Below are 20,259 nucleotides of genomic sequence, written 5' to 3'. Positions count from 1 at the left end.
TTTACCAACAGAGCTATCAGGGAAGTCCTTATGTATACATTCAGTTCAGTCACTCAGTTTTGTCCGACTCTTTGCGACCCCATGAATCGCAGCACACCAGGCCTCCCTGTCCATCACCAACTCCAGGAATCTACCCAAACCCATGCCCATCGAGTTGGTGATGCCATCCAGCCATCTCATCCTCTGTCGTCCCCTTCTCCTCCTGCCCCCAATCCCTCCCAGCATCAGGGTCTTTTCCAATGAGTCAATTCTTCACATGAGGTGCCCAAAGTATTGGAGTTTCAGCTTCAAGTTCCCTTTAAATTATTATATATCTTCCCATCAGCTCTGAAATGGCTCCCCATGATCCCTACTTTCTGGTATCCAAGTCCTTGTTTAATCGCCACCCTCTGAGTGTGGGTTGGATCTAGTCACTTGCTTTTAAGGAATAAAATGCAGCAAGAAAGATGAAAAGTCACTCCCAAGATTAGGTTCCAAAAAGACCACACCTCCTCTCTCTCTCTCTCTCTCTCTCTCTCAGCAGCTGCTATGTGTGTGCAGTCCTATGTAGAGGTCCACGTGACAAGGAACTCATGTCTCCAGCCACCAACCAGCAAGGACCCAAGGTGAGGTGTTGCAGGATGCAGTGTGTGAATTCTTGATGGGATACTGATTAGGGCACATCAGCTACAGAAGACATTTTGGGGCCAACTGAGAGATCTGAATGTTGACTGGGATTAGATAAAATGAAAATTAATAAAATGGAACTGTGGAGAACATTGGATGAAGATAAGCAGGTTAAAAAAATTCATTTCTCTGTGTGTGTGTGTGTACATGAAAAAAAAAGAAAAGATACAGCCTAGCCTATAACTCAGCAATTCCATTTCTTGTTATATACCTCCAAGAGAAATGAGTTCATGTGTCTAACCAAAAGACACATGTTCAAGAATGTTCATAGTAATTTTATTCAGTATACACAAAATTGGAAACATCCTAAGTGTTCATCAACAGGAGGATGGAAAAATAAATTATAGTGTATTCTAACAATAGAATCCCACATGACATTTTTTTAAGTTGTTGATAAATGCAACAGAGATGAATCTCAAAAATGTAATATTGTGGGAAAGACACCAGATATGAGAGAGTACACACTGCACAATCCTTTTTATGTGAAGTTCAAGAACAGGCAAACCTAATCCATGGGGGGTGATAAGAGCCTAAGTAGCCATCACCACAAGAGGCTGGATCCTGACCATGAAGGGGTACAAGGACAGCTCTTGAATGAGGATGTCACAGACCTTGACATGGATGTGGTTACACAGACATTGATGTATAGGTACGTATATGCAAAAAATTTACCCAATTGTACATTTAAATCAGTACGCTATATACAACTGAGTTATATCCCAATTTTTTTAATTTTAAGGAAAAAATATCCAGAAGGATTACACCAAAAGCATTAATGGTGGAAATAACAGGGTGGTGAGAATACTGTGTTTTGATTTGTCTCATCTTGTTGCTTGTCTGTATTTCCTTTCTCCAATACATAATCACTACTTCTGTAATGATAAAAAGTTATTTTTAAACTACATTCCAAATGCTTGATAATATCATTTATGCTGCCTCAGGGGAAAGCTAAGAAATGTATTGTGTTATTCCTGAAGGAGAGAGGGGTGTGGCCACACATGAGACAAAGGAATGAAGTACTCATCACTGTGGCATTGGGGTGTGGGGGACTTTTTGGGGAAGTCCCCTGTGCTGAGCACGGGTGGAAGGTCAGAGTGGATCAGAGGGTCCAGCCCACATGGTGTAATGGAAAGAACCCAGGAGATAGACTCTGAAGATCTAGGCCTAAATCCAGATCCAAGCACTGAGTGTGGCCTTTTGAAAAGTCCTGTAACCACAGAAGTGGAAAGATGAGGGGTCAGTCACAGGGCATGGGTGGCAGCCCCGATCATGACTCTGGACAGGTTCTCTCACTATGTGCTGCTTCCCTGTTTATAACTACTAACTTTTCCATAGGAATTTACATGTTATGAAACACAAATATTCCTGCTGAATTCTCACAGAATCTCTTGAGCAAGCACTGCTCTTGCCCCTTTTAAAAGTAAGAAAACTGTTTCCGAGTGACTCGGCTTGAACTAGTGAGTGATAGAATTAGGACTTGCCTGCTGGTTTTCGGACTCCACATCCTGTGTTCTTTCCACCAAGGGCCTACCTAGAACCTTGACCCTCGACTGTTGCCCTCCTCCCTGTCAACCGTAAACCAGCACCCACTTCCAGCCGCTCTGTGGTTCTTCCGCAATCTCGGGGGTCGGGGGTGGCACGGGGGAACAGAGCGCTCTGTACAGAGCCCTAGTGACCTGATGCTGACTCAAAGAAGGATCCAGACTCCTGGCTCTATGTTACTCAGAAAGGCATGTAGGAGTCCACCCCTCGCCAACGCAGCCCCTCAAGTCAAGGGGCTTCCAGGCTCGTTTCCCATCCCAGCTCCAGGGTGAGCACCCCGTCGTGATCCGCGATGAGGGGCCACAACTCTTCACCAGTCCTCTGCCCTCCTCCCCAGAAGGCTTCTCCCCAAGGCCTGTATCAGCACTTCCCCATCCCTACAGAGGGAGCCGTGAGAAGTGGAGTGAGAGGCAATGGCAGGCCCCAGGGGGCAGCCGCCTAAGCAGCTAGCACCACATTCTCTTCGATAATTCATTCCCGGGGAGGCTGAGGGCACCAGGCCCTCATTCTGAGCTGGAGATGGCTACCACAGCTCAGATTCTGAATTGACAGTGGTGGGAGTCACAGGTGGGTAAGAGAGTTACAGTAAGCAAGTAGAAGAGTACCCAGCCTCCAGCCCCACCACAGACATCTCTCCCACTAATTCTTATTTTAGAGGGAGGACTGATCTGGGTGGAGGTCAGGTGTCCTGTGAGAGATAAAGGAGCCGAGGACCTGCAGTAAGCCCAGTGGTGCAGAAAGAAAGGACCCAAGTCTCAGCTCTCTCACTCCAGCTGTATGTACATCAGGGTTGGCCTTATTCCCATTGCCATGAGCCTTCTTGAGGCCACTTCAGCCTCTCATCAGCAGCCCCACTTTCCTAAAGGATGCCCAAGTTCCCTCTGTCCCAGCTTTTGGAAGGCCTGGGATGCTTCCACTGCCTCCACTTGGGGAATCCTGCCCCCACTTAGGCCTCAGCACTTCTCTCAGGGATTCTCCACCTCCATTGCATCTCTTTCCAACCCCAGCTTCCCCACCCAACCTCTGATGTTTAGAAAGCTTGCAAATATGTGAGGGTGGAGGAAGGACTTGACCTGGTCCCTTGGGTGGTGCTGTAATTCAGTGTCTGGAAGTGTTAAGAGTTTGGCAAGAGTGAAGGAGAGAAGGAGGTAAAGTCTAGGCCAGCATCCTCTTCCCCAGGCCACCCTAGGGATCCTGCCTCTCATACCCCTTCCTCCACCTGCGGCAGCACTAGACTTTCCCTCCTGTGCCCAGCCTTGTTCCTCTCTCCAATCCATCTTGTGGAACGGGAATCACCAGTCACATTCAATGGAAACTAAGATCTAAGACTAAAATAAACATATGTCAAACACCTACTATGTGCCACCTACTCTGAGCCAGACTCCAGGGAGAAAGAGAATGAGAGCTAAGCATCTCAGCCTTCTCATCGTCCCCTCTTCCCAGGGATGAAAAGGAACCCCCAAATCCACAGGGAAGCCACACCACTTGCCTCAGACCCGGCAAGAGTTGGGTCTTGGAGACATAGCTGAGAGCCCAGTCCCTCTAGAGAGGCCTTGTGTGGGAAGGAAGGTGCAGTCTTGCTGGGCACTATCAGCAAGAAACTCTTCAGACATATTTATAGCAAATGCTGCGTCAGAGGATGGAGCCTGAAAGTGCCCAGAAGCATCAAATATCACCATGGGCCTAGAGGCAGAGCCCAGAAAAAGAAAACAGAGATTGTAGCAAGAGGGATTGAGGTTTGATGGTAGAGGAACTTCCCTAGAGTAATATCTGGAGTTGGTAACAGGGATTCCCTGTGGAAACTACCCTCACAGAGCTTTCTCAGAAGCTCTCGGTAGACACAAAGAGACAGACATGGTGATCTCTGTTCTCTGTCCTTTGTGGTACATGGGTTTTCAAATGTTAGGGCCACTAAGTACAGTTATGCGAGTTATGCCTTGCTGAGGAGGTAAGCGGGGAGTGAAATCTAGCTCTAAGTCAGTAGGGCAACACCCCCTGCAGGGTGGTGTCTGCACAAAGCCTAGCCAAAAGGGCTAGCAGAGTCCTGTCAAATATCCTGAGGTCCTGACAACCTGAGAGGTCAGAGAGGAGGTGACACCAGGGAGAAGAGGTGAAGGCTGTCTGGGAAGCCCTGGAGGGTGGGGGACGGGAGGGGGTGGGGCAGATGCTGGAGCTAGGGACCGGAAGGGGCCAACCTAAGGCATGGCTCACAGGAGTGCATCCAGGCTTTGAGGCCCCTCTGAGCAGGGTGTCAGACACTGTGAGGTCAGGGCCAGAGATGGGGGCACTGAGGGAGGTAAAGCAGGGAGGAAGACTGTGTGGGTCCTCTAGGCAGTCATCTCACATGGAGGGGGCTGGAAAAGGACTGCTCTGGGGAGCTGGGGGCTGGGCTCCCAGCTCCAGCTCTGAGGGTCCTACCTTTTTTCAATAGCAGAAGAGATCGGTGTGTCTGCTCCAGCAGCTGGAGTGGAAATGAGAACTACTGAAGGGCGCACAGCTGCCCCTGTGCACCTACATTCCCTCTGATAGGCTCAGAGAGAAGTCATTGATATTTCTATTTTAAAGGAAGGGATGGAGAGGCTGTAGGTTCTTGAAGAGGAGGGAGGGAAGGGGAAGCTAGGGACAATTGCCTGCCTTGGCCAGCACCCCCTCTCCCTCCCCTTCTCCTATGGAAACTTAAGCTGCCCCAAGGCCCAGAGGAGCTAGTCCATTAGCTGTGGTCAGCAGGGGTGTAGGGAGGGGCCTCTCTCCCTCCAGGTCTTATTGCCAAATGATAGCAAAGCTTCTGCTCCCTCTGTTAGAGCCAAAACAAAACAAAACCCATAAAAACCTCCACAGCACAATTTTAAAGCACACATGCAACCTCTTTATCTCCTCTGAATAGTTGAAGCTGAGTAACTGAGGGGTAGGTGAGTGGGAGGGGATGCAGGGACTAGACCACAGAGAGAGGAGGTGCTCTCCCAAAGTACTTTGCAGGTTAAGCATAAGGAGGAGCTGGGGGGTGGTAAGAGGAGAGTCGATTCTCCCTCAGTTTAACTCCCTCCGGAATGGGGGCAAGGACAGGCTAAGCTGAAAGGGGAAACGTGGAGATGTCTTCCAAGATCCCCATGGGATGGGGGGATGGGGGAGTCGGGAACTCCCCAAAGGAAAGGAGTTAGAAGAAGGGCCAAGAAGGAGAGTGGAATACCCTGGATCCGAAAGGAAAGAGTTCTAACTGATGCCAAGAGGAAAGTTGGAGACGCCGGGTCACTGGGCTTCAGGGTGTATCTGTCTCTGCGTAGGAGGCGCCCCCCACCCCCCACCCCCATCCGCGGTCTTTGGTATGGAGAAGAGTCCAGTCTGGGGATGCTGGGGGTTTGGAGGGACCAATGAGAAGCTGATCCGCTCACAAGGGTTCAGGGAGAGAGCCGGCTGGGGCTACACCTCTGCTCCCCCCTTTCCCCGCCAGAACTTGGGCTTGTCCTATTTGACGTGCCCGCCGAAGCGGGCGGGAGCGGGTACTGACCGGAGGACTGGTCCCACGACTCCGTACTCCCTGCTACCCAGGCCGGCCAGGACGCCGCCGGGCTCAGCAGGAGCGCCCCCGGAGAGCAGGATGGAGGTAAGAGCAGCGTAGGAACCCAGAAGGGCCAAAGACCTCAAAGAAGCCCCTCGGGGGAGGGGATAGAGTGCAGATCCCAAAGGGGTCGGGAGGTGGGATCGAAGTTCCTGGAAAGAAGAGCGGATGAGGGGGCCCTGTTAGTCTTCTGGCGGGCGAGGGTCTGGCTCCGAAACGCGCTGCCTCTGCTCTAGCCAGGGCAGCGCCTCCTACTGGCAGGGCCGGAGTCCTGCCGGCCGACAGGCGGACCCCCGGACGGACGGGTGCCACCACCTGGAGGGCGTGTGCGACCGCGACCGCGGGGCGAGCGAGCCCAGGGGGCGCTGCAGCCGGCCGGGAGGAGCCGCCTCGCCTCGCTCTCCGCCTGTGCGAGCTGAGTCCCTTGGCCCCGGAACCCGGCAAAGAGGAGAGACGACCCAGGTGCCCAGCATCCCCGCTGGGTTGTCGCCAGTTGGATCCCATAGGAGCCACCGGGTCTGGGCCTGGGACGGGTAGATGGACGGAGCTTCCCCGGAACCCAGAGGGAGCGCTGGACGCTGGGGCTAGCGAGCCGTACACAAGCATTCTTCCTTTCCGATCTTTTCCTCTGCTGAGGACAAGTCGAAGTCGTCTCTGGGACCGCGGCGCCTTTCCTTCCCAGCGCACCGAGCAGGTGTCGGGAGGGAGCGGAACCTTCCGCCTAAAGCTCCGGAGTCCGGGCAGCCCTTCGGCCACTCCTGCCCTTCTGCCTGCGGCGGTGGGAGCTCCGGAATCCCCACCTTTTCTGGGGAGAGCGTTAAGGAAGAGAAGGTGGTGTGGGGGGCGGTCAGAGAAGAAAGGCGAGATATGTGGATGGACGGACAGTGGCAGTCCCCCAGATAAACAGAGAACAGGGATCGTAGAGGAGGTTAGAGACGGAAATGAAGAAAGCTGGGCTGAAAAGCGACAGGGGAGGGAGAGAGTGACAGAGGCGGCGAGAAAGGAAGAGAGAGGGAGGGAGGGAGGAGGGAAGGAGGGAGGGAGGAGGGAAGGGGGGAGGGAGCCCGGAGAGAGGGAAGGGAGCGCCGTGGGAGCCGGGCGTGGGGCGAGGCCAGGCGTGCAGGCGGGAGCCAGTGTGCAGAGCAGCTGCCTGGTCCTGCTCCCGCCTCGGAGCCCCTGGCCCGGGGGAAGGGGAGAGGCCGCCAGCCCGGTCTATGTCTTTTTCTGACTCCAGTGCAACCTTCCTGCTGAATGAGGTAAACGCGAGGGCCCCCTCCCCAGTGGGTGGGAGGAGAGCCCACTCCCAGCTAGGGAGAGGGCTGGCATTTGGGGGAAGACTGCAGTGATGGGGAGGGAGGCGGAGTAGGTGAGGCTAAGGGTAAAGGTGGCAGGCAGGAAAGGAGGGAGCGCCAGTGCTGGCAGCCTCTAAGCACTGGGATGGGATGGGATGGGATGGGATGGGATGGGGGGGCGCTGGGAAACTGTGTGGGGGCCAGAAAGGGGTCTAGATGTGAGGACTGAGGGGAGGACTCTGCAAAGCTCTCCTGGTGCTCCTCCCTGCATTCCCTGGGAGCAGCCCAGCAGCTAGAATGCTAGAGGCTTTGGCTTTCTCCAGATCTTAAACACTGCTGGGGAGGACTTCCTAGAGGTCCTAGCTCCTGCCTCAGTTTCTCTCTTCAACACTCCATGACTTGGATCCACCCAGTTTCCTGGTGCACTTATAGGAGAAGCTATAATGTATTCTGGAGATTCCCAAGAATTCCAACTCCCAAACCTGGTTATTCAGGCTTCCCCCAGCCCCAACCCCATGTCCTGCTTCCATGCCTTGGGTATCTGCCAGCTGCTGGTCTAATGACGCTCTCCTACAAAGTGGAAGGCAGGAGGAATCTTGTCCATGAATCCTCCCCCCAACCCCAACCCCCAGCTCTCCTTATGCTCAGCCAGGGGAAAGAAAATGGATTAGGGACCACATGGCTAGTGACAGGCACATGTCTTGTTATAGGACAGGAAGCACTAGGCTGGCATGAGAACTACAGCAGGCAGGTATGGGTGAGGTGAGAAATGGAAGAGGGCAGGGAAGGGAACCAGGGAGAGGCTCTGAAGCTCCTGCAGGACCCAGGAGATGGCCCAGGTATGAGGATCTTGAATACATCTCCTGGGGGTGGTTGGCATGGCAATTCATGCTTCATGAGCAGACTTCAGACATCACTGTCCCAGATGGGGATGAAGACAAGGTGTGTAAGACAGGAGTGAGGTTGATAGCAGACCAACTGTTACCTACATTCCCCCGGACATTCCGGTGGTGGGTAGAGTCCCAAAAGGAGAGGCAAGGAGAGTAAATTCAGGGATGGAGAGAGAAGCAGATGCCCCAGTAGCTGTCGTCTTCATTAGAATCATCTCCCAGGAGAAAGCACCTTAAGGTCTTATTGTGTCACATTTAATGCCCCCTTTCTGCCCCTCTGGAAGGACAGAAGAGACAGAGAATAAAAGAGGATATGAGAAATACTGAGGAACTGGGAGAGGGCACAAAGTGAGAAAACAGTGTCTGGGAACTTCCGATACAGAAGAATCCAGCATATAACCAAGCCCCAAATGGTGCTGGACTCAGGAGAGGGAACTGTGAAAGTACACTGCCTCCCCCAATAGTGGGCCATTCGGGCTCCAAGAAAGTTGTTCGCCAAATCCCTGCGGGAGGTAGATGCTAGGCAGGGCTGGACTGCACCATTCACAGGGTGGTGAGAGACTAAAGGCAGACCAAGACAGTCTTAAGATGAGACCCCCTTCTCTTTTTCTTGTTAAGGGAACACGAACAAGTGACATAAGTGGGAAGCCAGTTGGTTTGGGTGGTCTTCCTCTCTCTCCCAGGCAGTGTTTCCTACCATAGATCTCACCCAACCCTGTTAAGAGTTTTGGTTTTCTAAGTCCTCTGTAGCCCAGGAAGAAAAGGGATGAGCAAATTTCAGATTCACCCTCCTGGGTGTGAGACTCTGGGAGGGGAGAAGGACCCAGCAGCTCTCCAAAAGCACCCCTCTGTCTATCTCACATTCCCCACCCCCGCCACCCGCCCCAATCTCTGGGAGGGGGTGGACAGGGGAGGAAAGGGTAGGGAGGCAATCAAAATTCAAAGGAATAATTTTGCTCTGGAGTTCAAATGGGTGGAACTTTGAGGAAGTTTCCTCAAGATAAGGGCTGCTGTTCGGGTCTCTAACCTCAAATCTCAGTGCCTCTTTGAAGCAGAATGACTGGAAGAGTGGTACCTGTGGCTCCAACCCACACACTGGCCGCCCGGACCACCCTCATCCTTTTGCATCTGGCCTTAGACTAGTGACTCGGAGGAGATTTGCTCTCCCCGCCAACCCCAGCGTGGCCAGGCTCCCTCCTTCGGTCCCAACCACAACCATCCCCCTACCTCCACTCTCAGTCTTCTTTCCCTCCTCCCCTTAGGTTCGCCTAAAGCAGCCCCTCCCTACGCCAGTTCCCACGATGCCTTGGCAATGCCTGGCACAGTCCTTGGCAAGGAAGTGAGGAAGGGAACCCCCATCCTGGCCAGACTAGGATGAAATCTGCCCGCGCAACAGGTGTAGTAGGGTGGCCGGGCCCCAATCCGCCCGGGTTGGGCACCCACGGAGGCCCTTTGCTGCGAGAGAGTCCCAGCACTAAAGGGGCCAAGCGCCTGGCGTGGGGGGGCTGCGGAGGCGGGGGACAGGGGCTGCTTTTCGGCATTTGGCCGGGGGTCGCTAAACCCCATCCGCAGGACCTCTGCGGGGTTTGCTTTTGGAGTCTCCCGGGCCGCCGGGGCGCAGACACGCCGCCCTCTCACGTGCCGCCCGCCCCCGCCCCGCCTCCTCCGTCTCTCCGGTCTCCCACTTCCCTGCCTCCCCTCTTCCTCTCTCGGCCTCGGCCCCTGCTCCGTCTCTCTCTCGGGCCTCCCCTGAACCCGCGCCCGCTCCGCGCTCCGCGGGGTCTCGGCTCCGCGGCGGTCTCCGCCCCGCCCCTCCCCCGCGCCAGCCCTTTGTTTCCCGGCGGAGCATTTCCTGGGTTGCCGAGCGTCTCGGTCTCCGCGTCCCTCCTCGGCCCGCCTCCTCCACGCCGGGATCCGCCCCGCCCGCAGTCTCTCCTCCCCTTCCTCCCCGCCGCCCCTCTGCCCCGTAGGTGCTCGGGGACCCACCTCCTACCCCGCTGGCGTCGGCCACCCGCTGGCGGCCGGGCCTCGGGCTCCCCCGGTGGCCGGCGCCCCCCGCCGCCACCCCCTCGCCTGCTCCCGGGGAGGGGGGTCAGGTGGGCGGGCGCTATTGTTGTAGGAGCCGGCGCCAGATTTCCTCAGCCGCGCTCGGGGTGGGACCGGCAGGGTTTTGGGGGGGTGGGGTGGGGGGAGCGGTGATTTGAGCTCGGAGCAGCTGGTCTTCGCGGCTCGCTCCCTCCTTCGCGCTGTCGCTCTCCGCCGCCGCCCGCAGGGCTGCGGGGCTCGGCGGCATCTCCCGGGCGCGGCCCGCTGTCATCGCCCCTGCCTCCGGGCCGCTCCCGCCCCCGGCGCCGCTCGCTTCCCCCCCACCCGGACTCCCCCATGTATGACGACTCCTACGTGCCCGGGTTTGAGGACTCGGAGGCGGTGAGTGCCCACGGGGAGGGTGGGGGTGGGGGAGTGGGGGTGACAGCCCCTGTCCCTCGGACCCTTCCCCCAGTTCAGGACTTTGAGGAACGCCTCTGTGGCGGGGCAGGGCATGTCGTGGGGGGTGGAGGGGGGGTGGCGCTCCAGCAGAGTGGAGCGATGGATGTTCATGCCAGAGGCTTCCCGGTGCCCCCGTCCTAGAGCAGGGAGCATCCGGTGTGTGCCGAGAGGAGCTCGGGTTGGGGGAGGCTCAGAGCAGGTGGCTCCACAGCCCAGGACAGAAGGGTGGAGGGAGGCGGGGCTGGAGGCCTCGGGCAACGTCTGGAGTTCCCAAGGGAGGATTTCTAGGGTCTGAACACAGCAGACACAGGAGATGGGGGGACTCTTACAGAGGGGGACAATCCAGCCCTCCTGTGCCTTAGTAAAGGACAGATTAGGCAGCCTGGAGAAGAGCAGAGAATCCCATACCAGCCCCTTCAGACAGAAGGATCATAAAACTTGAGGACCTCCATTATCGCCTTCAGCTGGCCATCCCCAGGCACTGCCTTCCTTCCTCACCCCTCAGCCCGGCTTCTCTCCCAAGCTGGAAACTGGGTGCCCAGCACATGGGTGGGCCAACTGACTGTGTCCCAGCTATCCCACTCCTCCTGCTGAGGCATCCCCAAGCAGGGGGGCATCCTGAGCACCTGCTCAGCAGGGAGGCCGGGAGGTGAAGCCAGAGGAGCCCAGGGCCTGGGGATGAAGAGGAAGCTCTTTGCTCAGAGAACCAGGCAACTGATAAATATTTAATTCTCCTCTTTGCTTTTATCTCCTGACCCACTGAGACAAATCAGCTCATTAGGCAGTGATTCCCGGAGCTCAAGAGAGCAGGGAGAGTGCCTGGAAAGATGGGGCAAGGATGGGCAGCAGTGTCTCTGTCCCTTCTCTCCAGCATCCTACAAGAAGGCCTCCTTATGAAAGCAGCTGGATGGCTTGAGAGGGGTCCCTGATCTGATACGGAGGGTAGAGCGCTGCAGGGTCGAAAGGGAAGTGTTGGCATCTTCTCCCCTCTTCAGCTGTCATGTCCAGGATAGATGAGTTCTGGGGCTCAGGAAAGGCACTTATCTATCAGTCCTTTTCTGGGACTGGGCCCCTGCTGGGCCCAATTCCCCACTGGGCCTCTGGGGCTAATTACATTGCAGCTAGAGCAGATGATTTTCAAGGCTCTGGTGAACACCTCTTCCTGACAGTTGAAGGGACAGCTGGCCACGGCCCAGGGTGCCAAGGTGAGCTGGAGAATGAACCTCCCTCTGTGGGGCTGGAGGGCCCTAGAAGGTTCTTCCCATCCCTGGTTGAAAAGGCTAGGACTGTTGCAAGGTAAAGCCTGACTTAGGGATGGTGTTTGGGGCAGCCTGCTAACCCATTGCTGGCTCCCCACCCCTCTCTGGTTCCTGGATTACCCTCCCCCACTCTCCTTTCTCTTGCCTGGCTCCTTGCTCTCCCTGAGGCCCGCTCTGAAGCAGTAGGAGGGAAATCAGGCTCTAAATAAATCCAACGGCTCATCTCCCTCCTCTCCTTCCCCCGTGCCAGGCAAGAGTGGAGCTGCAGCCTGCCCACACACTCACCAGGCGAGGGGGGCATCACCAGGGCACAGTGCCAACTCCTGGCAGCTCCAAAGCACTGAGCCTCTGGCTGTTTTGGCATAACAGGGGGTGAGGGAGGCAAGACCCCAGGGTCTGCCTGGTGGGGCCGCTCTGGCCTTCCTGAGTCATGGGTGAGCTCTGAGGACCTGGGAAAGATGGAGAGGGGATTGCATTCTGAGCATGACTCACAGAACATTAGGGAGAGACCCTGTCACTCCCGTCTTAGGGTCAGGTAACCCAGGTGCCCCAGGCAGGAACACAACAATGACTCAGTTAGGCTGAGAGCCTGGAGAATGGAGCGTAAGGGTCAGACTCCTCTCTCATCTAGGAAGCATCTGGCATGTACTTACCAACGCAAGTGGTCACCCTGCCTCACCTGCCCCCTCGCCTGCTGGCCCCTGTTCACTTCAGACAGCTATTTCCCACAGAGGCATCTCCTGTGCCCCAGGCCCCTGGGATGAGGTCCCCTACTCAGCTGATAGAGCTAAGGTTCTTCCTGGGGCTCAGCTGCTCTTTATCCTGCTGCCAAGCTAGCCTTATTTAGCTCTCAAGGGAGATGGGGAACGTGCTCTATAAAATGGAGGCCCTTCTCTCCTTGGGCTGTCTTCATGCCTTGGGTCTAGCACGGACGTTGTCGTTAGCTTCCACACTAGGACCTGGGCTGCCCACAGGCTGACGAGCCCTCTTGCCCACGGGGAGGCTGGGCAAGGTGTGTGTTTGTCTTCCCCACCCAGAATCAGGCCTCCGCTGCCTTCTGTGGTGCTCATGCACAGTGGGTCTGAAGGAATGTTCCTCAGCCTGAGAACATTCTACTACATATGCACACACGTGTACATTCCCACACGGTCCCTTTATCTAGGCTCCTGCCTTATCTCTGCCCCCTGGACCTCAGAACCGATGCAAGTATCACTTCAGGCTTCTGCTCATAAAGAGGGGAAACTGAAGCAGGAAACAAAAGACTCCCTTTTCCCTAGACTGAGGGGAAAACCCAGACATTCTGACTTCTTCCCTCCTGCCGGGAGGTCCAGCTTCCCTTGTTCAGTTATGCATCACTCTCATGGCCTTGAAGGTGAGCTCTGCCACCCTTCTAAGGCCCCTCATTGCCCAGAGGCCCTTCCTCTGAGCAGGACTCAGACACCCTCCCTCCATCCCCAGGGTTGCTCCTGGCTGGGTTGCCGGGCACCAGCACCGCCTTCCTCCAGGGCTGATATCCCCCTGGGCAAGGGGTGGAGAGATGTAGGCCAGGTGGTAGGCGTGGCCAGGCCTCACCTGGGCTCAAGGAGGTAGCTTTATGTTGCCTCCTCAGTCTGTCCTGTGTGCTGCCCACACCTGGCCAGTTGTCCCAGCAGGTGTGAGAGGAAAGAAAGTGGGGGTAGGGAGAGCAGGGAGGGAGTAACTGCTAGGAGTTGGGAGCCCTGCATCCTCCCTTTCACCCTGGACGAGAGATGGGATCTAAGGGGGTGGGCAGCTATATCCTGACACTTAGGACCAGTGCCATGCCAACCAGTGTCTCTTGACTGTTCCTGGCTGGCTATACTCCTGCCAGGCATTTTAAGGAAATAGTTTCCAGGCTGCTTTGCAGGCTGATGTGAACAAGAGGGTTGGGGCTTCTGGATTCCAAAGATTCCGAATCATCCCCAGTATGTCATCTTCAGTACGTCTCACTTCCCTCTGCCTCACAGGACATGGTCAAGGGGAGAAAAGGGAGGAAGGAGGGAAATGAAGGCTCTATTCAAGGCTGCAATATTAATAGGTTTGGGAGGAAGAGCCCAGATCTCAGCACATATGGGTTGGACTGGCTTTCCTGCAGCCCCAGAGGCACTGGTGCCTTTCCTGGGGAAACAGAAGGGACTGACGGGGCCAGACACCCCCATGGAGCTGGAGAGGCTGAGGTTAGTAGGGTTCGGACGTGCCTCTCTAGTGCCCAGAACTCCTGAGCTCACAGGTCACAGCCTCTCCCCAAACCAGGGTTCAGCCGACTCCTATACCAGCCGCCCATCTCTGGACTCAGACGTCTCCCTGGAGGAGGACCGGGAGAGTGCCCGGCGTGAAGTGGAGAGCCAGGCTCAGCAGCAGCTTGAAAGGGCCAAGGTATCCTCTTGCCGGCTGGGGGCACAGTGGGCCAGGGTGGGTGGAAACTGGTGCCAGGTCCTAAGTCTTGAGGGGTCAATGGGCAGGATGTGCGAATGAGTATGTGTGTGGTTGGGTGAACGGATGGGCCCTGAACCTGGAAGGGGCGCTCTGAGGTTCCCTTCATTTGCTCCAACGGTTGCATTCCCCAGCACAAACCTGTAGCATTTGCTGTGAGGACCAATGTCAGCTACTGTGGTGTACTGGATGAGGAGTGTCCAGTCCAGGGCTCTGGAGTCAACTTTGAGGCCAAAGACTTTCTGCACATTAAAGAGGTGACTGACCCCCTCCCGACAAAAGCCGCTTGGTTTCTCTGCTCTTACCCAAGTTCCCAGGCCTGTTGCTTCAGTCCTCTTTAATAAACAAGTCCCGAAACTCCAAAACTCATCCTTAACACACCCCTGTACATACACACACCCCTCATATCCGAGACCTAGTCCTCAGGGTCTCTGTCCTCCTGAGACCTGGGCCTCAGCTCCAATCTGTACAAGTGAGCAGTTAGCTTAGTTGCCTCTGAGGCTCCTTGTGACCAGTGTGAGGCCTCACACGGAAATCTTGGGGGTCTCAGACATGGCTGCCCCCCGCCCCCGCACCTTCTTCTGACCCCCTCCCCTTGCTCTGCCTGGCTCAGACCAGCTCTCCCAACGCTTCCCTTTTCGTTGAAGAGCCAGCGCTGAGGCCTGGACCGCCTCCTCTCACCCTTCCGCCCCACCCCACCCCTAGAAATACAGCAATGACTGGTGGATCGGGCGGCTAGTGAAAGAGGGTGGAGACATCGCCTTCATCCCCAGCCCCCAGCGCCTCGAGAGCATCCGGCTCAAGCAGGAGCAGAAGGCCAGGTGAGAGCAGGGCTGAGACTCTGCAAATACCTCCCCACGTGTGCTCTTTACCCATGGTCCACATCACCACACAGGCATGCATACCCCGCCCCAACAATATGCAGTGTGCACACTCAGACCTAACGTGTACATTCACAACATACAGGTACAAATGCACACATATCGAAGCTCACACACAAAGGCTCATGTCACATGCTCATGTCTCACTAGCAGAAACATAAGGAGATGTATACAACTATTGAGTACTGTGTAGAGCAGACACACAAAGACTCTCACTGACCTCCCTCTCTGCTCTCAGGAGATCTGGGAACCCATCCAGCCTGAGTGACATTGGCAGCCGACGCTCCCCTCCTCCGTCTCTAGGTAGCCTCCCCTCCACCCACCTGTCTTGGGTAGGTGGGCCACTCAGACACAGGGGGAAGGGAGATTCTCCCAGTGAACAGTGTGGGAAGGGGTGGAGCTGGGAGAAGCCCAGGGTTTCCCCTGGGGACGGGAACACTGTGCCCTCAGGGTCTTTCCCCCTTCACCAACTTTAATCTTTTATTTCCTTTTCCAAAAAGCCAAGCAGAAGCAAAAGCAGGTGAGTCAAGGAAGGGACTGGGGCTTGGGGGTGCTCATGGCGTCTGGCTGTGGGGACAGGTTTCTGGGCAGTCATTGTTGAAGGGGCAAGAGAACACGGTGGGGGGGGCCAGAATGTCTGCATCTGCCCCACCCCACTCAGGCGAAGGGCAGGCCACATGGCCATGACTTTGCATGACCGCAGGTCAATTCTGCAGGCGGAACATATTCCTCCATATGACGTGGTACCCTCCATGCGGCCTGTGGTGCTGGTGGGACCCTCTCTGAAAGGTTATGAGGTGAGAGGTCCCTGACCCCACAGTTGCCTCTACCAAACTTGCCACAGGAACAGTGGGAGGGGATGTTCCCCACTGCCCATCCGTCAAGGTCTGTGGGTGGAGGGGGTGAGCTCCATGGCCGTACCTGGGGATGCTGCCCATCTCCAAGAAGGCTCCCAGTCAATTCCACGCTTTTCCCCTCACCCCCCCCCCCCCCGCCCAACCCAGGTCACAGACATGATGCAGAAGGCGCTCTTCGACTTCCTCAAACATAGGTTTGATGGCAGGTAAGCTGCTCTGGCCTGGGGAGGCATGAGAACCAGGGAGAAGTCCTTGCTTGCCTCCTTCCAGATGCTGTAGCCAGGTCTCCTCTAAAGTGAAAGTTGGTAGGACCTGGGTAGGGAGGGGCCTAGGCTTGAAATTTAGAGGTGGGCTGTGCTTCTACCTGCCCACCCCAGGATCTCCATCACCCGAGTCACTGCAGACCTCTCACTGGCAAAGCGATCCGTGCTCAACAATCCTGGCAAGAGGACCATCATCGAGCGCTCCTCTGCCCGCTCCAGCATTGGTGAGAAGTCCCCAGTCCTGCTTCTCTACCCACTCATGCATTAGTGAAAACCTTTCTCATACCTTTCTCTTCCCTGACAACTTGCATTCCTGCCCAACCCCTTCTCCACCTTCCCCAGGATTGGCAAGAACCCACCCCAGTCTCAATTCCCCGTGCCTCTGCCTGCCCAGGCCTTGATGAACATCCTCTCCCTCCACCATTCCTTCCCATCCACCATTTGGGAGACCCCAAAGCCCTGTTGGAGTCAGATGGGGGTGGAGCCACCGGTGAGCGTTGCGGCTCCCCCGACCCGTCCCTCCCTTCATAGCTGAAGTACAGAGTGAGATTGAGCGCATATTCGAGCTGGCCAAATCCCTGCAGCTGGTAGTGTTGGATGCCGACACCATCAACCACCCGGCACAGCTGGCCAAGACCTCACTGGCCCCCATCATCGTCTTTGTCAAAGTGTCCTCCCCGAAGGTAAGTCAGCCATGGTGATGGAGGCGGCCTGCAGGGCTGCCCTCTTAGAATACAGTACAGCTCTGCTTGGTCCCTGCCCAAAGGCTCCTCAGTCCCCTTTTCCTGCTGCTGCTTAACACCGCCGAGTCCTCCTCGCCTGCTCCTCCTGCCATGAGTCAGGGACATGCCTGGTGCTTTCTGGGCCCAGCTCTGCCCTTTCCCCTCAGGTTCTCCAGCGTCTCATCCGCTCCCGAGGGAAGTCGCAGATGAAGCACCTGACTGTACAGATGATGGCATACGATAAGCTGGTTCAGTGCCCACCCGTAAGTGGCTGGGGCACCACTCCTGTGCCCACTCTTGCTTTTCCAGGGCGGGCGTGGGGTGACAGAAATGGAACATTCCCCCTTTCTCTTCCTTCCAGGAGTCGTTTGATGTGATTCTGGATGAAAACCAGCTGGAAGATGCCTGTGAGCACCTGGCTGAGTACCTGGAGGTTTACTGGAGGGCGACCCACCACCCAGCTCCCGGCCCTGGGCTTCTGGGCCCTCCCAGTGCCATCCCCGGACTTCAGGTAACCATCTCCAAGGGCACTGATGCTCAGGCTGAGCTAGCCAAAGCAATGCCTCCTCCCCACCCAGAGGATCATTTCTGACCTCCAGTTTGAAGGCCAAAGGATCAGAGAGCAGAGCAAGGGTTGTGTGGGTGAGGCACTCCCTGATGAGGGAAGAAAGCAATGAGACAGGTAATCAGAGGCCACTTTTCCTAGGATTCCAAAGAAACACACTCTCCAAACTCTTCTAGCCTGTCTTGAAGGCAGAGCCTGGATTTGGCGGGAGTCAAAAGCTCCAGTTTTCCTTGTCTGAAGTGGAAGAATAGTCCAGTGTGCTTCTCCTTCTGCATTATTTCCTGTACCCAGTGACCGAGAGTTGAGGGCAGGAATCCTCACGCTGCCAGAGTGGGTAGGGAGGCCAAGGCGAGGTCCACATGGCTTCACTTAGAGCTGCCATCTTGCCCCCAGAACCAGCAGCTGCTCGGGGAGCGTGGTGAGGAGCACTCGCCCCTGGAGCGGGACAGCCTGATGCCCTCGGATGAGGCCAGCGAGAGCTCCCGCCAGGCCTGGACGGGGTCTTCACAGCGCAGCTCCCGCCACCTGGAGGAGGACTATGCAGATGCCTATCACGACCTGTACCAGCCTCACCGCCAACACACCTCGGGGCTGCCTAGTGCGAATGGGCACGACCCCCAAGACCGCCTCCTGGCCCAGGACTCGGAGCACAACCACAATGACCGGAACTGGCAGCGCAACCGGCCCTGGCCCAAGGATAGCTACTGACACAGCCTCCTGCCATCCTGCCCCGGCAGGCACGGGCACAAGCTGGCTGGGGCCCCTGCTCCAGGCGGGTTGGCGTTAGACTGGCATGAGGCTGGCACTAGGCTCAGCCCCCGAACCCCCCTGCCCAGCCCCAGCTCCAGGCCTGCCTGCAGTCCCGAGGTTCTGGGGGAAGAGCAGGGGGCCCCTCACCTCCTGGGCACGGTGACCCCCCCCCCCTCAGGCTCCCATTCCAGGAAATAGCTGTGTGTGCTGCCCCCTGGCACCTTCCTCTCCTCCTGCACAAGAAACTGCCCCACTGGGCAGTGCCCTCAGGCCAGGACCCCCTTAGCAGGGGCCTTCCCACCAGACTCAGGGAAGGAATGCACTCAAAGTGACGAGAGGGTGGGGTGTGGGCGGCATGGCATGAGGAAGGAACAAGGTCCCTGAGCAGGTACAGTCCTGTCCTAACCCGAGGGACTCAGGGGTTGTGCTTTGGGGTCTGAGGGCCTCTCCTCACCTCACTGCCACACGTGAGACATGAGGCAGTCGAAGCCCAGCAGGGTGGCACTCCTGGCATCAGCTGGGGTAGGGCATCCACACAAAGGCTGGAGCACAGACGGCTGGGCTAGGGCCAGCTGAAGCTCCAGAGGGAAGGGCTCTCCTCACCTGCCAGGAAGCATCTTAACATCTGAAGGGACCAGGGACTAGGAACATGGTGGACTGGGGGCTGGGGAAAGGAGGGTGAGTGTAGCAGGGAACATATGGATGGCTTGCTTTGGGGGCCTCCTTGCCCCACTCATTCTTTTGCTCTTGCATTCTCTCTTTTCTGTTCTTGGCCTTCATGCCTCCCACGCCCATGGGGTATGGGCCTCAGACTTTATTCCCTGATCCACAGCTGCTGCTCGTTAAGTTAGGATTAGAGGGGGAGAGATAGGACCCAGCGGACAGCCCCAGAGGTCCTGTCAGCCTGGCTACCCTTGTCTTAAGAGGCTCTAGTGTGTGACCTACCTACAGAGCATGCTCCACAAGACCCTGCCCCACCTCACTGTCATCACTAATAAACACCATGCGCAGACCCTCGGGCTCCTGTTCTGTCTGCTGGCTCAGGTAGCCAAGGTCCTCATTGCATGGCCCAAGTCTGGAGGAGCTGAAGACATATCCTCGATGTGCTCTCTCAAAAAAGACCCACTGATGGGAGAAGGAAATGGCAACCCACTCCAGTATTCTTGCCTGGAAAAATCCATGGACAGAGGAGTCTGGCGGGCTGAAGTCCATGGGATTACATGACTGAGCATGTGTGCACGAGGGTGGAGGGAGATGGGTTGGTAGCAATAACCTGGTAGAACTAAAAAAAAAAAAAAAAAAAAAGACCCACTGAGTGGGAAGGGAAAAGGACAGAGCTGGGGGAGGCACTAGACTCCCAGGCACCCCTTCACCTACCCGCTCATGCCCAGGCCCTGGAGGGAAACTGTCAGTAGCACAGAAGGGACTTGTTTGGGGAGGTGGAGAAGAGGCTGAGTCACAGCCTCACACTGTCCCAGCCTCAGGCCAGAAAGGTCCTGAAGTAGCTGCAACTTGAACTCCATGTCCTTGCCCAGCTCTTCGAGGGGGTAAGGAAGAGCATGTAAGAGTACTGGGGGAGGACCCAGGCCTTGCAGCCCCCTCCCCACCACGGAAACTCAGCCGGGCCCAGCTCATCTCTCCTTGCTGTCTCTGGTGCCCATCACCTCACCTTCTAGAGCAGTGGGCTCAGCAATCCTAGAGCCACAAGCAATGGTCCTGAAGACTCTGGGTCAAGCACACTGTTCCAGGGTGGGAGAACAGTTCTGACTGCTTCTGCCAGAGTTTCACAGCTGCTTTCCTTCCTCACCCTTGTGTGAAGACCCCAGGAGGCTGTCCAGGCCAGAGCTACAAGTTTTGTGAAGCCAGAGCTGAGGGAAGATGCATGACAATCCCACTGTCACTGCCTTTCCCATCTCCCCTCAAGTGCTTCCTAGAGACCTAAGACTAACAGCCTAGACCCAAGGATCTTTTTCGGATGTGATTTTCCTTCATCTCCCAAGTCAACCCACTGTGCCCAGTGCCGTCCTTCTGTCTCCTGTGGTACTAGGGAGGACCTGGGAGATGAGTTTAGCTAGAAC

General features: G+C 56.4%; 1 protein-coding gene across 4 annotated transcripts; it reads left to right on the top strand.

The window, feature by feature from the left end:
- The first annotated feature begins 5,770 nt into the window (after positions 1 to 5,770).
- Positions 5,771 to 19,193, top strand: CACNB3 (calcium voltage-gated channel auxiliary subunit beta 3). 4 transcript variants are annotated; one of them, XM_061128953.1, is made up of 13 exons: positions 5,771 to 5,809; positions 13,964 to 14,086; positions 14,278 to 14,400; positions 14,849 to 14,964; positions 15,263 to 15,327; positions 15,525 to 15,544; positions 15,741 to 15,821; positions 16,029 to 16,087; positions 16,259 to 16,368; positions 16,676 to 16,827; positions 17,034 to 17,129; positions 17,228 to 17,377; positions 17,825 to 19,193. In XM_061128953.1, exons 1-13 carry the CDS (start codon positions 5,804 to 5,806, stop codon positions 18,137 to 18,139), a joined length of 1,416 nt encoding a protein of 471 aa, XP_060984936.1. In that variant the 5' UTR covers positions 5,771 to 5,803; the 3' UTR covers positions 18,140 to 19,193. The 4 variants fall into 4 exon arrangements, with proteins under 4 accessions (XP_060984936.1, XP_060984925.1, XP_060984916.1 ...); XM_061128942.1 differs by lacking the exon at positions 5,771 to 5,809 and adding an exon at positions 6,865 to 7,020; XM_061128933.1 differs by lacking the exon at positions 5,771 to 5,809 and adding an exon at positions 10,152 to 10,373.
- Positions 19,194 to 20,259: the final 1,066 nt, after the last annotated feature.

The sequence above is a fragment of the Dama dama genome, chromosome 3 (genome assembly GCF_033118175.1).
Source record: "Dama dama isolate Ldn47 chromosome 3, ASM3311817v1, whole genome shotgun sequence".
Taxonomy (NCBI): domain Eukaryota; kingdom Metazoa; phylum Chordata; class Mammalia; order Artiodactyla; family Cervidae; genus Dama; species Dama dama.
The sequence above is the reverse complement of the archived record's forward strand: the minus strand, read 5'-3'. Positions and strand labels throughout refer to the sequence as shown.

Coding starts and splice junctions, on each gene's coding strand:
- CACNB3 (XM_061128925.1), top strand. CDS start 13,681: ATGGTCAAGGGGAGAAAAGGGAGGAAGGAGGGAAATGAAGGCTCTATT. Junction 17,130..17,227: donor AGCTGGTTCAGTGCCCACCC/GTAAGTGGCTGG, acceptor TCTTCCTTCCAG/GAGTCGTTTGATGTGATTCT. Junction 17,378..17,824: donor GTGCCATCCCCGGACTTCAG/GTAACCATCTCC, acceptor TCTTGCCCCCAG/AACCAGCAGCTGCTCGGGGA.